The sequence below is a fragment of the Mesoplodon mirus genome, assembly GCF_964341445.2.
Source record: "Mesoplodon mirus genome assembly, chromosome: 6".
NCBI lineage: Eukaryota > Metazoa > Chordata > Mammalia > Artiodactyla > Ziphiidae > Mesoplodon > Mesoplodon mirus.
The window spans coordinates 30,679,036-30,695,454 of NC_138982.1; the positions used below are offsets into that span (position 1 = coordinate 30,679,036).

At 42.7% G+C, this 16,419-nt stretch overlaps 1 protein-coding gene across 2 annotated transcripts; it reads left to right on the plus strand.

Moving 5' to 3' along the window:
- Positions 1–42: 42 nt before the first annotated feature.
- On the plus strand, positions 43–15,403 carry METTL6 (methyltransferase 6, tRNA N3-cytidine). 2 transcript variants are annotated; one of them, XM_082625410.1, is made up of 6 exons: positions 43–191; positions 870–1,282; positions 2,228–2,359; positions 6,343–6,513; positions 12,622–12,763; positions 14,720–15,403. In XM_082625410.1, exons 2-6 carry the CDS (start codon positions 1,058–1,060, stop codon positions 14,899–14,901), a joined length of 852 nt encoding a protein of 283 aa, XP_082481536.1. In that variant the 5' UTR covers positions 43–191; positions 870–1,057; the 3' UTR covers positions 14,902–15,403. The 2 variants fall into 2 exon arrangements, with proteins under 2 accessions (XP_082481536.1, XP_082481537.1); XM_082625411.1 differs by lacking the exon at positions 43–191 and adding an exon at positions 200–541.
- The last annotated feature ends 1,016 nt before the right edge of the window (positions 15,404–16,419 follow it).

Consider the following 16,419-nt stretch of genomic DNA (forward strand, 5'->3'; position numbering starts at 1 on the left):
AGGAGGGACTTCCGGGCCCGGAGCGGAAATTGCGGGGGCGGTGCCAGGTCAGAAGGACTCCGCCTGAGAAACCCGATTCGAAGCCTTCACGGGCGGTTGTCCAGTCGAAGGGTTCTTCCGCTGTGGCTCCCAAATTTTACTTCCGAGGCTGGCCTAGCTGAGGGCTCAGCGAGCCCGGCCCCACCCTCCAGGTGAACCTAGGAACTGATGACGGGGTCCCAGCGCGCGAGGGACTAGGTTCACGCCGTCCTCTCAGGCCCTCGCGGCCGGGCGGCCCGGGTTATCCCGTGTATCCTGGGGACCCCACGCCACGCGTCTCTGAGTCTCTTCCTCCCCTTCGCGTGCCGACGGCGACGCGAGGCCCTTAGTCCCTGGGAAGTGACGCCCCCTCTGGTTCATAAGGCTCAGAGTCTCAGGCCACCCGGGCTTATCTCTGTTTTCCCCGAAAAACACTGAGTCTCCGGTCCTTGGAAACGGTGACCCTCCTTCTGTCTGTGAATTGACCACCCGCTTCCAGTTCGTGCAGCCGTTTTGGTTGTTTGTAAGACACCCCTCTCACGGACACCCAACGTTGATGAACCCAAGGTTTCTCAGTCAGTTCTCGGCAGTGACCTTTTTCTAAACCAGAGCGATTTTTTGTATTAGTTAACTTACTCTGGTTTGAATTACAGTTCTGTGCGTGAGAGCTCTGGCCGCTGAATGTCAGCCCTCTGAAGGCAGGGGCTGTGTCTTGGTCATTGTGAACGATTCTGTAGCAGGGCAGGGATTTGTGTAAGGTCAGCACCTAGTAAATGTTTGCTGAGTTGAACTGTTAGGTGAAAGAACTGTTGTAGGACCACTAACTCAGCATCTTTAAAAAACTGTTCTAGAACCCCCCAACCGGAGTCTCATTCTTTTCCCTGCGAAACACCCGATGCTGCCTGAGGCTTGGACCCAACCTGAGGGACCACATCTGAGAAAACCCTGCCTGTGTTTGCAGTATCCGCTTGAATTCCTCAGGTTGTTCAGGAATGGAGAATCTCCAGCAGTGTTAAATATATTACCATCAACTTAGGAGATGGCTGCTTTGCAAAGGAAAGGGCTTCAGGCAAGGATTCTCAGCTCTGAAGAAGAGGAGAAACTGACAAGAGACCAAGCTTTAGTGTCTGATTTTAAACAGCAAAAACTGGAAAAAGAGGCTCAGAAGAACTGGGACCGTTTTTACAAAAGACATAGCACTAATTTCTTCAAAGATAGACACTGGACCACCAGAGAGTTTGAGGAGCTCAGATCATGTAGAGAGGTAAACTAATATTACACCTTATTTGAGCTGTTCTTCATTTAGAATGTGTAGAAGAGGGGGTGTTTTATTGCATTCCCAGGGGGAGTGTGAGATAATTTATGAAACCTCTCAGAGGCTTCATAAATTTTTGTACCTTAGATATACACTGTTTGTCTCAAGTAGTTTTAGCAGTTGCTGAACTGTATAATACAGAGGAGAAAAGACGCTCTAACTGCAGTCCTGTTGTCTAACAAAGGCCAGTCACAGAATTTTGAAATCAGTGACTGGTGGGGCTTTCAGCCACTTCACACTGACATATCAGGCCATCAGCATCATGCTTCTGTATTATGGCAAGAGAAGGAAAAGTAGATAAATATATGCTTTTTTTGTAAGTTAAAAAAAAAGGGGGCATTTTCTGTTTCTTTAAAGCTAATCTGAAAGTTGTAAATATTAAATTCATGATGAATGATTTAATGATTCATTGACATTAAATCAACATTGATTGATTTAATGACATTGATTTAATGATTCAATGACAGGTTCATAATAATAATAATGGTGAACACTTTATCATGCCCGTTTTCTAGAACTTTACATGTGTTCTGTCACTTAAGCCTTATAATAACATGGTGAAGTTTGGCATTAGTATTATCCCCACTTGCTGATGAAATTGAGGCACAAAGCCGTTTAAGTGATTTGTCCAGTGATAGAACCCGGGGCGAGGGGAGGAGTCCAGATTTGAGTGCACGCGGTTTAACCTCAGAGCCAATTCTGTTAACCATTATGCTGTGTTTTCTCCACACCAAACTGCCCAATGTTGGACGAGGTATCAGTGGCTTTGGGTTATCAATTCACTTAATTGTCTACTCCATGGGGGCAGAGACCTTGTCTCATGTTCTGGACCTTTTAGTTTTTTCTTCATTATGTAGATGTAGTGTACTGTAACTTTGGGTTCTCTTTCCTCAGTTTGAAGATCAAAAATTGACCATGCTTGAAGCTGGCTGTGGGGTTGGGAACTGTTTATTCCCGCTTTTAGAAGATCCGAATATCTTTGCCTATGCCTGTGATTTTTCTCCAAGAGCAGTTGAATATGTCAAGGTTGGTGCACCAGCTGTGTGTTTTGTTATATTTTCCTAGACTTGTTGGACCTGCCTTCTACACCCATTTGCCCAATTTTAGTCCTCTCCCTGAAGCTAACCAGCTATGATCACTGTGAACCTGGTTTTCCTGTTTACATGCACGTATAATATATACAGAAACATAGCAGTATTCAGAAAAGTAGAAAGAAACACCAAACAACATCCTTATCCTTGTATCCAGATTTAATGCTTGCCAGCATCTTGCTATGTTTGCTTTATAGACTTGCTAAACTGTTTTAAAGTAAGTTACAAACGTTGACACACTTCACTCCTAAACATGTATGCCTACATCTTCAAAAAAAAATGAGGACTTTTTCTACATGACTACAATATACTTATCATGTCTGACAAAAATAACTGTAATTCCCTAATGTCATTAATACCCAGTCTGGATTCAGATTTCCCCCGATAGTCCCAGGTGTCTTTAATAGCTATATTTAATTAAGGACTACATCTTACACTTTATTATGTACCTTAAATCTCCTTAGCCTAAAACATTCCTGCCCTTCCCCTTGACCTTTTTTCCCCACTGACATTGAATTTTCGGAGAGCAGGCCATTTTCTATAATGAGGTACCACATGCCAAATTGGGTCTGATTGTTTCTTTTTTTTTTTTTTTAACTTTTTTTTTTTTTTTTTTGCGGTACGTGGGCCTCTCACTGTTGTGGCCTCTCCCGTTGTGGAGCACAGGCTCCGGACGCGCAGGCTCAGCGGCCATGGCTCACGGGCCCAGCTGCTCCACGGTATGTGGGATCTTCCCGGACCGGGGCACGAACCCGTGTCCCCTGCATTGGCAGGCGGACTCTCAACCACTGCGCCACCAGGGAAGCCCTGATTGTTTCTTTTAATCATTGTTTAACTTGTTTCTGTATTTCCTGTAAACTAGAAGTTAGATTAAATCAGGTAAAATACTTCGGGCAAAAATACTTTAACAGCTGATGTTGTTTCTTTCATATTGCATCCTATCAGGAGTCAGTAGTGTAATCTCGCTGTAAGTGATGCTAGTTTTGATCGCTGGGTTAAGGTAGTAACTACCTAATTCCTTTGTTGCGCAGGTATTTTCTTTTTGTCACTAACAGATATGTGGGGGATACTTTGGCAACATGCAGATATGTAGTTTTCCATCAACCTTTCACAGTTTTAGCATCTATTAGACTTTTTAAATAGTGGCATCACATTATGCTATAACCTGCTTTCTTCACTCTATGTTATATCTTGCTGAGTTTTTCATCCTAGTACATGTAGGTCCATTGCATTTCATTTACCTGTTGTAGTATTCCATAGAACGGATATGCCATACTGTAACAATTGCCTTGTTGATAATTCTTTGAATTGTTTCTAATTTTTTGCTCTTACAAGTAGGGTTAATGTAATCAAAATTGTACACATGCCCCAAAACACATGTGTGCACTTATTTTTGTGGTGAATAATAGAATAGAATTCCTTGGAGAAAGGATACATGTTGAAATTTAAGTAGATAATGCCAAGCTTCCGTCCAGAAAATTATACCGATTTATAATTTCACCAATAGCATAAAGATATTTTTTCCTCTATGCCCTTAACATTTGGCATCAGTCTTCTTTATATCTCCCAATCTTATGGGCAAAAAGTACTGTCTCCAATTATTTATTTATTTATTTTTGGCTGCATCATGTCTTAGTTGTGGCATGAGGGCTCTTCTTTGCAGCGCACGGGCTTCTCTGTGGTTGTGGTGCGCAGGCTCCAGAGCATGCGGGCTCAGTAGTTCCAGTGTGTGGGCTCTCTACTTGTGGTGCTCGGGCTTGGTAGTTGTGGTGTGTGGGCTTAGTTGCCCCACGGCATGTGGGATCTGAGTTCCCTGACCAGGGATCCAACCCACATCCCCTGCTTGATCTGTGACCCAGGATGTGATCTATCCTGGAGAATGTTCCATGTGCACTTGAGAAGAAAGTGTAATCTGCTGTTTTTGGATGGAATGTCCTATAAATATCAATTAAATCTATCTGGTCTGTTATGTCATTTAAAGCCTGTGTTTCCTTATTAATTTTCTGTTTGGATGATCTGTCCATTGGTGAAAGTGGGGTGTTAAAGTCCCCCACTATTATTGTGTTACTGTCGATTTCCTCTTTTATAGCTGTTAGCAGTTGCCTTATGTATTGAGGTGCTCCTATGTTGGGCGCATATATATTTATAATTGTTATATCTTCTTCTTGGATTGATCCCTTGATCATTATGTAGTGTCCTTCCTTGTCTCTTTATTTAACATTCTTTATTTTAAAGTCTATTTTATCTGATATGAGAATTGCTACTCCAGCTTTCTTTTGGTTTCCATTTGCATGGAATATCTTTTTCCATCCCCTCACTTTCAGTCTATATGTGTCCCTAGGTCTCAAGTGGGTCTCTTGTAGACAGCATATATATAGGTCTTGTTTTTGTATCCATTCAGCGAGCCTGTGTCTTTTGGTTGGAGCATTTAATCCATTCACGTTTAAGGTAATTATCGATATATATGTTCCTTTACCATTTTCTTAATTGTTATTGGTTTGTTTTTTAGGTCTTTTTCTTCTCTTGTGTTTCCCACTTAGAGAAGTTCCTTTAGCATTTGTTGTAGAGCTGGTTTGGTGGTGCTGAATTCTCTTAGCTTTTTTTTTCGGTATGCGGGCCTCTCACTGTTGTGGCCTCTCCTGTTGTGGAGCACAGGCTCCAGACACGCAAGCTCAGCGGCCACGGCTCATAGGCCCAGCTGCTCTGCAGCATGAGGGATCTTCCCGGACCAGGGCACGAACCCATGTCTCCTGCATCGGCAGGCGGACTCTCAACCACTGCACCACCAGGGAAGCCCCATCTCTCTATTTATTAAAGTCCTTATTTACATTAAAGAAAAGTTTGATATTTTTTTCCATAATGCTCTTATACATGTGTTAAAACCATCAACCGAAATGTACTGGGAACACACTTGTAGTTAAAAAAAAAAAAAAGTTAGGTTTCATTAGCTTGCTGCATCAAGGGAAAATATACCCAGAAGAACTGTGGGAGCATCTCAATAAAGGAAGTTGGAAGGACTTTTCATAGGGTTAAGGGAGCAGAGGCTGGTTTTGGATTATCATCCCTCTGGAGTTACATGCTTCTAAAATGCTCAGTTTGGGGCTTCCCTGGTGGCGCAGTGGTTGAGAATCTGCCTGTCAATGCAGGGGACACGGGTTCAAGCCCTGGTCTGGGAAGATCCCACATGCCGCGGACCAACTAGGCCCGTGAGCCACAACTACTGAGCCTGCGTGTCTGGAGCCTGTGCTCCGCAACAAGAGAGGCTGCAACAGTGAGAGGCCCGCGCACCACGATGAAGAGTAGCCCCAACTCGCTGCAACTGGAGAAAGCCCTCACACAGAAACGAAGACCCAACACACCCAAAAATAAATAAATAAATAAATTAATTAATTAATTAATTTAAAAAAATAAAAAAGAATAAAATGCTCAGTTTGGAATATGTGATAGACTGTGTACTCAGTTAAAAATGATTGGTTAATATATTTAAAACAGGTAACCACCAAGGACCTGCTGTATAGCACAGGGAGCTCTGTTCAATACTCTGTAATAACCTAAATGGGAAAAGAATTTGAAAAAGAATTGGTACATGTATATGTATAACTGAATCACTCTGCTGTACACCTGAAACTAACACAACATTGTTAATCAAGTATACGCCAATATAAAATAAAATTTTTTAAAAGGAAAAAAATGATTTGTTAAAATGAAATCTTGTCTGTTGTAGCAGTAATGAACACTACATGCTTTCATGTGCATGTGCAAATGGTTCATTACTATTTTACCCAGTTACAAAGTGATCATTGATTTCCGTGCAGCAGTGTACACGTAGAAATAGGATCTCCTTTTGATGCTGTGTTTTTCTCTATGTATCAACATGGATGTGGTGTTAAAATTATTTTGTGTTTTTCTCCTCTCTAGCAAAATCCTTTATATGACACAGAAAGATGCAAGGTATTCCAGTGTGATCTGACTAAAGATGACCTTCTGGAACACATGCCCCCAGAGTCTGTGGATGTTGTCATGTTGATATTTGTGCTCTCTGCGGTTCACCCTGATAAAATGCGCCTCGTCCTACAAAACATTTACAAGGTTAGTGATTGGGAACCTGCACTTGAGGGTTAGATGTCCTGATCTTTTCACTGACCTTCCCTCTGAGGCTCACGTGCTGTCTCGATTGACAGAGTCTCCCCGTTCTCACGAGGTGGGCTGTGTAGTCAGTGTAGGGAAGAAAGTTCTCCTGCATAAAACATCCACCCTAAATTCTCATTTGCCTGGTGGCCATCGCTGCCCTTCAGAGCTTGGCCAGCCTTGGAGCAGGGCTGATTTTGCAGCTGCCTAGGCTCTGCAGAGTCTTGCTGTAAAGTGAGAGGAAGCATAGTTCAGTGCACAAGAGCACACAGTCTGGAGTCAGGGTGCCTAGAATCAAATCTGGCTCCCCTAATGTAGGCCACTTCCTTTACCTTTCTGAGCCTTCATTTCGTTACCTGTGGAATGTTGAGATAATAGTTCCTAGATCTTAGGATTTGGGGGAGATTACATGAGATGTGTTTTAAGTGCTTAGTGCAGTGCCTAGAAATGGTGAGTGCTCTTTAAAAGTCAGCTGTGGTCGTCATTGTTGTTACTCCCATCATTGTTGTTAGACTGGGGAGAACCCAAGCTGCTGTGGCCGCCAGGAGGCTGCTGCAGCACTCAGGGTGTAAAGCATCACTCCTAAGTCATGTGACTCAAAACAGGCCACCTTTTTGTTCTTCTCTGGGCCTCAGTTTTCTTGTCTGTAAAATGAGGGTGTCTTTCACTCTTGGGGTTATTGTGAGATGCAGGTAAGATCAGGTTCGAGGTGCTTTGTAAACTACAATAGAGGCTCTCTTAGTTGTACAAACAGTGGGTAACCATGTTGATTAACTTAAAATCAACTAAGTCAAGAAATGATTTTTTAAAATGGTACCTTCTTACCGTAGACATTTTATTAGAAGTTAAAATATGTTAATACTCACTTATCATTCTTTTCATGTAGAGCCAAGGCCTTTTCTTTTGAGTATGGGGCCATTTATCTTACATAAATCACACATGTAATAGAGTTTTGGTTTTTTTACAGCAAGAACTTAAAAACAATTGAAAAGTAATATGAGGGCAGATTCTTTTATATTTTTACCCAGACTTTCATAGTTGATTCTCCCATGCTTAATTAAACAGAAGTTTGTTCAGTGCTTGTTTAACAAGTCTTTCCAAAGTATTCAACATACTTTTCATAGGAAATAAAACTGCCTTCTGTTCACGTTTGTATTGCATTGTTTATATGCTCGTATATAATGATAAATCTCAGAACAACAGCACAAGCAAGCTTGGGAATGAACACCAGTGACTGATGGGAGCACCAGCTCCCCGGGAGGCCCTGGAGTGTAATGGCGCATGATCTAGAGAGCCTGGGAGCCTCACCTGCTCAAGGGGTCGTGGCTTCCATCAGTTTACAGAGAGAGTGGAAAGTGTCCAGCAAGCTGAGGAAGTGGACATTAATTGAGAACCTCTGTATATGTAGAGCTGTACATTAAAATTTAACCCTGGTTCGTGATGTTTGAAAAGAGTAGTGAGGTAGAAATTTCAAATGCTGGAAACCTGTTAGGGAATAACTATTCTCACTGAAAACAATTTTTAAAAAAATTCAGATATTGCGGCATTGGTTTTAGCCCTCTGCTTGTGAGGTTTTGTAAGGTTTTTTCCTCCTTACCTCTCCTTTCCCTGCCCTGGCATATGAACAGATGAGAACCCAGCGTAAATCCACAGATGGGCATGGGACTTAAGCCGGGTAAAGAGGGAAGAGGGGACCGATGGGAGGATCCCTGATTTGATGACTCAGTTGAAGGTGAAGGTTTATGAAAGATGGGGAATTAGAGAAAGAGCTGGAAAAATGGTGGAGGGGGTGGTTGGAGAGTGACTTGTGTGACATTGAGAGTACGAAGGGGTTATACTTTACAGTGTTGACAAGACCTTAGGACATTACTGTGGGAGCGAGTGATTAAGGTAGGGTGGCGGATGAGATCTTTGGAAGAGAGAAGCTCAAATCATTGAGGCCAGCATATTTGGAAGCATAATCCATGTGCATGTTGAAACTGATGGGGATTAAGAATGGAGTAGTATGAGGATAAAAGCATAAACCAGAAGATGCATTCATCATGAAATGGTGGGAAATGACCCTGGAACCAATAGGTGACTAACAATAAGGGATAGTGGGTGATATGATCTGATGACAGGAGATTCAGACCTGAAGCTTGGGGAGGAGAAAGGGGAATGCACAGAAAGTAGCAGTGGGGCAAGGAGGACCCCAGCCCCATTCCCACGCCCAGTGATACAAGGACCATGGGAGAAAGCACAGCCTGACTTGAGAGGTTGCAGGGAAAACTGTGTCCTCGGGACAGTCAGGTTTTTGTTAGCACAAGAATGTGAAGGGAACATTCAGGATACCAGTGATTTCACTGATGGAGGGTTTTGGGGATTAGGAAGGAGTAGGAGGTAATAGGGGCAGAGTAAGGAGTGTCTGGAACTTTGCTGGGGACGAGAGTGCCCACTGTCAGTGTTCTATCCATCATTATACTGGAGGTCCTAGTCAGCTGGAAAAGACCAGAAGAAGGAATAAAGGGTTTTAGAATGAGAAAGAAACAGAACCCATTATTTGCAGATAATATGATTGTCTAATGAGAAAATAGTAACAGAATTACATAAGTGTAAGATGAGTGTGCTCAGTGCCACAGAACTGTACACTTAAAAAAGAGTAACATGCATTGTGCAATCTTACTTTTCCACTTCATGTTACGTGTTTTGTTTTACTTCTTTGTTTGATTTTGAGTGTTTTGGTAGACATTTTTTTTTTGAGGAAATTGACAGCTGATTTTAAATTTACATGAAGGAACAAAAGAGTCAAAACACTCTTGAAGAAGAAGGCGATGGGGAGATTTATACCCTACCAGCTATAAAGGCTTGTTACGACTACAATTATTAAGACACAATGGTATTGGCAGAGGGACAGACAAATTGACGAATGGAATGTGATAGCTTAAAAGCAGATCCATATATATATGGAAATTTGATAGTTGATAGAGGTGACATTGAAGATCACTGGGAAAAGGACTGCTCAGCAAATGATTCTGGGACTGTTGGTAGTCCACGTGAGAGAAAAACAAAAATTGTATTCCTACTTCACATCCTATACAAAAGTCATTCCAGGTGGATTTAAAGACAAATGGAAAAGACAAAAGTTTAAACCTTTCCGAAGAAAACATAGGAGAAAATCTTTGACTTCAGAGTAGGGAAAATTTTCTCAAAGATTCAGAAACATTCTATGCATAAAGATGATGGTAAAAAAAATTAAGAGTTTCTGTTCTTCAAAAGACAATATAATACAAAGAAACTGAAAAGACAAGGTGGGAAAAGTAACTTAAAATCTACTCAACTGAGGGACTTCCTTGGCGGCCTAGTGGTTAAGAGTCCGAGCTTCCACCGCAGGGGGCATGGCTTCGATCCCTGGTCTCTTAATATCCAGAATGTATAAGGAATTCCTGAGTAACAGTAAGAATGACAATAGAAAAATGAGCAAACAGTCATTTTATAGAAGAGAACACACAAATAGTTAACATATGAAAAGATAACCTCAATAACCCAGGAAATGGAAAGTAAAACCATAATGAGACACCATTAGATTAATAAAGTTAAGTCTGACAGAGCCGGGTATTAATGAGGATATGCCTATTCTTTACTTAAATGGAAGCATACAGCATGTTATCTATATTTTAGTATATAATGAAGTGTTATATTAAAAGAAAAGTTAACTTGAGCTGTCCCAGTCCATACCTGGCCCCTTTCTTATAGTAACAAATTCCATTTCAGCAGTCTTCCTGTTTTTACCCGCCAATAGAAATCCTTTTTCAACTGACCTAGAATGAGTTCACGGCAACATTGTCATGCTGTCATGCATAGTCAGTCACTGGTTCATTAATTTGAGACCATATGCTTCATCAGGAAATTACTGGAAGAAGCGAGCTCTCAGCCTCTGACAACCAGGCACGCTTGATCAGCTACAGTAATAAGCTGTTGTAAGAGATTGTACGCTGTTGTACGGTAGAGATAATTACTCTAGGATGTTAACACCTGAGAAATTTTAAAGCCACATAATTTTACACTTAAAGGCAGCCTTAAAGTTGAATTCCCTCAGTTTTGGAATAGAATGGTAAAATAAAAATAGACCAAATTTGTCATCAGAAGATGAGATTTTGGTCTTCCCTGTGCCACTGACTTGCCTTGAAAGCCCAGGCTAGTCACCTGTACTCTGAGCCTCACTCAATGTGGAGTGGGTCTGGTCGACCTCGCCTGCTTTCTTCCTGGAGCTGTTGGGAGGGTGAGGAAAGCCGCTGGCTGCACAGCCCCGCCATCAAAGGAGGTGTTATACCATAATTACTGTCTTATGGACGAGAAAATACATTCAGAGGGATGAAATGTTGTCCACGGTCATTCAGCCAGTTAACAGAAGAGCTGGGATATGGACCAGGATTTCCCAAACTCCTGAGCAAGGGTCCCATGCAGCCTTTCCTTCCCTCTGAAATTAAGAATGGTTTCTTTCTCAAACAGACTAACATTTTCAGACCTTTTCCTTCTCAATTATTCACACTTTAAAATTTAGCATTTCTGACAAAGGTATGAATGTTTTTATCGAAGAGGCACTTTACTGACAATATTTTAAATGCATGCTAGTGTTGATAAGAATTCGCTAAATGACGGAATTCCCTGGCAGTCCAGTGGTTAGGACCCCATGCTTTCAGTGCCGAGGGCGCGGGTTCGCTCCCTGGTTGGGGAACTAAGATCCCACAAGCCATGGGTCGTGGCCAAAAAAAAAAAAAAAAAAAGAATTTGCTAAATGAGAAAACCTGCAGCACACTTTGAGGTATTATGGGCAATCTGTCCTATTCTGTTCAGGAGGAGGAAACACATCAAATTACATCAAAAATCTACTGTAATAAGTGCTACATGTCATGTCTTAAAAATCGTCTTGTTGATGTGATGGGGCAGAATATATTTAATAAAATCAATGCCCCCTTTTGAAGTCCACTCTTATTGGGTAACGTTACGCAGTTTGAAAGGATCCCCACATAAAAAGCAAGTGTCACAGCGAGTACCACTTTCTTTTCATTCTGAAGAGCATATGGCTATTTGCTGTGTAAGAGAGGGGCAGTTATACCACTCCCGGCGGATTTTACCTTCCAATTTTTGAGACATCTGCTCTGTGACAGCTATTTCTGAAAGGCTGTAGTGAGGGACTCCCACCGGAGCCTGACACTGGTCCCTTCTCTACACACTGCACTAGCGTGAGGATGCTTCGCCTCAAATCAAGAAGTGCAGCAGTGTGGGAAGAATACTCAAGTCACCCCTTCCCTCACAGCCTCTCTTGTCAGTAGTGAGGACAGAACTGGAATGACACCCCCTGCCCCTACTCCGCCCAGGGCTAACAAACGTCCCTGATCCTGCAGTGTGATGCCTTTTACCCCAGCTTGGGTCCTGCCTCCCCTCCTTAGTAGCTGTTGTATGATCGTGGGCAAATCACTTCCCTCTTCTGCTACCAGTTTCCTTGTCTCACAGAGGATAATCACACTCCTTCCTTCCTTCCTCCCAGAATTGTATGAAGACCCAGTGAGAAAATGTCAAGCTATAGAGGGCCGTCCACTGTTAGCGTGGTGGGCAAGCCATACAGAATTGTAGCGTGGGAGACCAGAGCTGAGACTCAGGATGAGGAAGGCCAAAAAATCAGTAAAAAGTGAAAATGACATAGTATTTTTTTCAAGAAACAATTTGACTGCAGGGTCATGGATTAGGAGATGGCTAATAAAATGGTGGGAGAACGTGCTTTAGTGAGGGTATGATTGTTTCTTCTGATGTCTTTAACACTTTAATTGTGTGACACTGGACCTTCCACAGTGTCTCATTAGTGCTCAGGAAGTACCCCCCCCCCCCCCAGTGCACAGGACACTGCCAAGCCTTAGCACACCTTTGCTTATCAGGCCCTTTTCCTTCATAGTACGGGTATTGCAGTCTGGCCCCTTTCATAACTGTCACAAATGCAAGTTATTTTAATCCCTAAATAAATCAGGTTTTATTTTATAGTAAGCTCTGTTTGACTGGGTCCCTGAATTACTTGCAGCCTGTTTTGTTTCGTAGGTATTAAAACCAGGCAAAAGTGTCTTGTTTCGCGACTATGGGCTGTATGATCATGCCATGCTTAGGTTTAAAGCCGGCAGCAAACTTGCAGAAAACTTTTATGTTAGACAAGATGGAACCAGATCGTATTTTTTCACTGATGGTAAGATTGCTGGAATCTGTCTTGACTGCTGTTTCCTTGATTGCATTGTCACTGTGGTACCAGTTGGAGTGGAGGTGACTGTACCCCCCTCACAAGCACAAGGTCCCAGAACAAGCCCGCTCACGCGCACCACTTACCAGCCCCGGCTGTGAGCTCACAGGCTGCCTCTGGTGACGGTGTCCAGTTAGTGAGCCGGATCAGTGGACAGGCTCTGATGCGCCGCCATGTGGGTGACACCAGGAGCTGCGCTGGAAAGGGGGGAGAGCAAACCAGAATCTTCACTTCGTTCACTCAGGAATAAAGCAAATAGGACAGGGTAGTGCCTTGAGATTACTTGAGTCTCACAAAGGTAAGAAACCTTTTTCTATAAAAGTGGTTGAGGGACTTCCCTGGCGGTCCAGTGGTTACCTTCCAATGCAGAGGGTGCAGGTTCGAGCCCTGGTTGGGGAGCTAAGACCCCACATGCCTCAAGGCCAAAACATAAAAACAAAAAACAAGCAATATTGTAATAAATTCAATAAAGATTTCAAAAATGGTCCACATCAAGAAAAATCTTTAAGGAAAAAAGTGATTGAAACTTTTTACACAAATTTGCTATAGAGGGGTCTTTAAAAGGTCATTTTTGATAAGAAAACCATCCAAACACCAAACATGATTTTAGTCTTCTAGGTATTTTGAACGTTAGTTTTAAGCCTGTTAAATACAGGCATGCCTCGTTTTATTGTGGTACGTGGATATTGCATTTTTCGTAAATGGGATGTTTCTGACAACCCTGTGTCGAACAAGTCTTTTGGCACCATTTTTCCCACAGCATTTGCTCACTTCATGCCTCTATATCAGATTTTGGTAATTCTCGCAATATTTCGAACTATTATAAATTATTATATTTCCTATGGTGATCTATGATCAGTGATCTTTGATGTTACTATTAAGACTCGCTTCAGCCTCAGATGATGGTTAGCAATTTTTAGCAATAGAGTATTTTTTAATTAAGGTGTGCACATTGTTTTTTTAGACACAGTGCTACTGCACACTTAATAGACTACAGTGTAGTTTAAACATAACTTTAATATGCACTGAGAAACCAGAAAATTCGTGTGGCTCACTTTATTGCAATATTTGCCTTTATTGTGGTGGTCTGGAACCGAACCCACAATATCTCAGAGGTATGCCTCTAATCTGAACCATAAGATAATTACCTACTTAAGCTCTAATTTTTACAACATTTGTATTTCTTGAAGTGAAATATTCTCTTAAAAATAAAGCTAAAAATGAATGATTACCATTAAAACTATAAAACCATTAAAAATGTATGGTGAAAATTAAAAATTTGTTTTAATGTTTTGGATTCATGAAATCTGATTAAACCAATTATAAATAATTGAGAAGATGCAATATCTTCAAAGTGCTTTAGAGCACGTTCTTTGGAGTAATGCCCTCGATAAGAGTCTTTGTTTTTGCTACGTAGCCATTCTGTTTGTTTCACTTAATGTGTAGTGATGTATTACTTGGATTAACTTTTCCTTAGGGTATGTCACCATCAGATGATTTTTTTTCTCCCCACTTTGGTCACTGATTTTCCTCCTTCATGTTAGCGTAGATGAGGTGCTTGATGTAAACAAATTGAGCGCACACGCACTTTGCATGAGTACAGCCAGTCTGGAATTGTGTTTCTTTTTACTCAGACTCTTATCCTTGGGGAATCACAGTAGGGCAAGGAGGGTGTACTCCAGGTTGTTCTTAAACTTTTTTGCTTATTGTTTATTTGGGAGTTTTTGTTTGACAGGGAGAAGTAGGAGTTTGTTAAGTTTCCAGAACAAGACCTTCTTTACCTTTTAGTGTTGAGGTTCTCCTTCCATTAAGGACGCCCTGTCTCAGCCTCCCGCCCCCCTCACCACTGCTCAGTGGTGCAGTGGAGTCCAGACTGCGAGCGCTGTTGATCTGCTTGTCTTCTAGAATTCCTGGCACGGCTCTTTATGGACACAGGTTACGAAGAAGAGGTGAACGAGTATGTGTTTCGCGAGACGGTGAATAAAAAAGAAGGCCTGTGTGTGCCGAGGGTTTTCCTTCAGAGCAAGTTCCGAAAGTCTCTGAAGAACCCAACTCCTGTGACCCCGCACCTGGGCCACGAGTCCTGACCTTTCACGAGGTTGATGTCTGTGCCTCCCCTTGAAGAGGAAAGTTTAAAGTCACTCTTTTTATTTTGTGTACTTTTATATTTTAACTTTTTAAAATGAATATATATACTTTTTATATTAAAAGGTAGCAAGTGTGTGTGTGTTACAGAATTGTAAATAAAATTGCAAGACCTGAAGAGGAAAGTTTTATGGCATAAAGTGATTTAGCCATGTTGTCTAAGATTCCACAGAGGAAAGCACAAGGGCCTTGTAGCACTTAAAGATACCCGTGTCATTCATTACTCCTGAAGTCTGTCAGTGTGTCTCTAGGCAGCATGTCAGACAACACTGTGGAAAAATGAGGCCAAATAGACTAAAATAACACATCCCTGTGTATTTTTAGCTTGAAGGATTGTTCTCTTCTTTCTCCAGTGTCTCATGTTTGCCCATTTCCCTCTACTTTGGTTCATTTATGTGCCTCCTCAGGACCAGTGTCCACAAATGCCACTTTTGCATTGGAGGTCTCAGGAACACCCCATGGCTTCCTGCTTCATTCTTGAGACCGTCTGTAATTGGGCCAGTCCCTGGCCACAGTGCCCTGAGGGAGATGGGAAGGCCATCCCCTGTCCCAGCTCCCCACTGGGAAATGAGGTGGCGGCAGCTAAGAGGCAGCGACTGCCATGGCTAGTTGCTGAGGTGGCATATGGGAAAATCCTCAGATTGGTCTGCTGACCTGTTTCCCAAGCATTCCTGTGTAATGACTTTAACTTTATAAAATGAAATCAGAGTTCTTTTGGCCTTCTAACAAAGCTGATCCTGTAGGCCATGATGAAAATGGTTGTCTTGAGTGTACTGCCTGGACCGCACACACAGCCAGCTAGGGCCCTTCAACGCCAAACACATTTGAAGGGGAGGGGTCCCTGTGGGGAGGGGCTGGCCAGTAGTCATGGCCGTTCTGTACAATTAGAGTCAGCCCTCCCGCTCCCGGAGAGAAGAGGGACAGGCAGTGAGGCTCAGGCGGCATGCTTGCTGGGTGTCCTGACTGCTTGGGCGGGTGCTAAGGGGCAGGGGAAGCAAGAGGAAGCCCTGTCTGTTGCTGGTCTGTTGCTTTATGTATTCTCTCCCTTTCTTTTGAAGGCTGGAAGATAGCTATCCTGGGTAAGAGCAAAACTGATGAGGACTAGTACAGAGTTGTCCTTTGAAATCAGCTTGTAAAGAAGATGAACCTGGTGGGGGACGGGGAGTCACAGGCTTCCTCATGGAGCGAGGGGCAAGCCCAGCCCCAGAGCAGTTTGTTGGGGCAGAGCCTCGACCAGCCCCAGGCTCCCCACCTCCAGTCCAGGGCTCTTTCCTCCAAGTGGCTCCAGCAAGTGCATCCCACACCCAGCTTCAGCCCCAGAATGCTGCTAAGTGCCCCCCCCTCGGAAGTCCTTTCACCCGTTTCCTCCAATAGGTCTGACCAATGTCAGTTGGGTTTTAGTGGCTGAGCTGGATAAAAACAGGATATTTAAAGTAGAAAGTGGGGAGCAGTGTGATGTA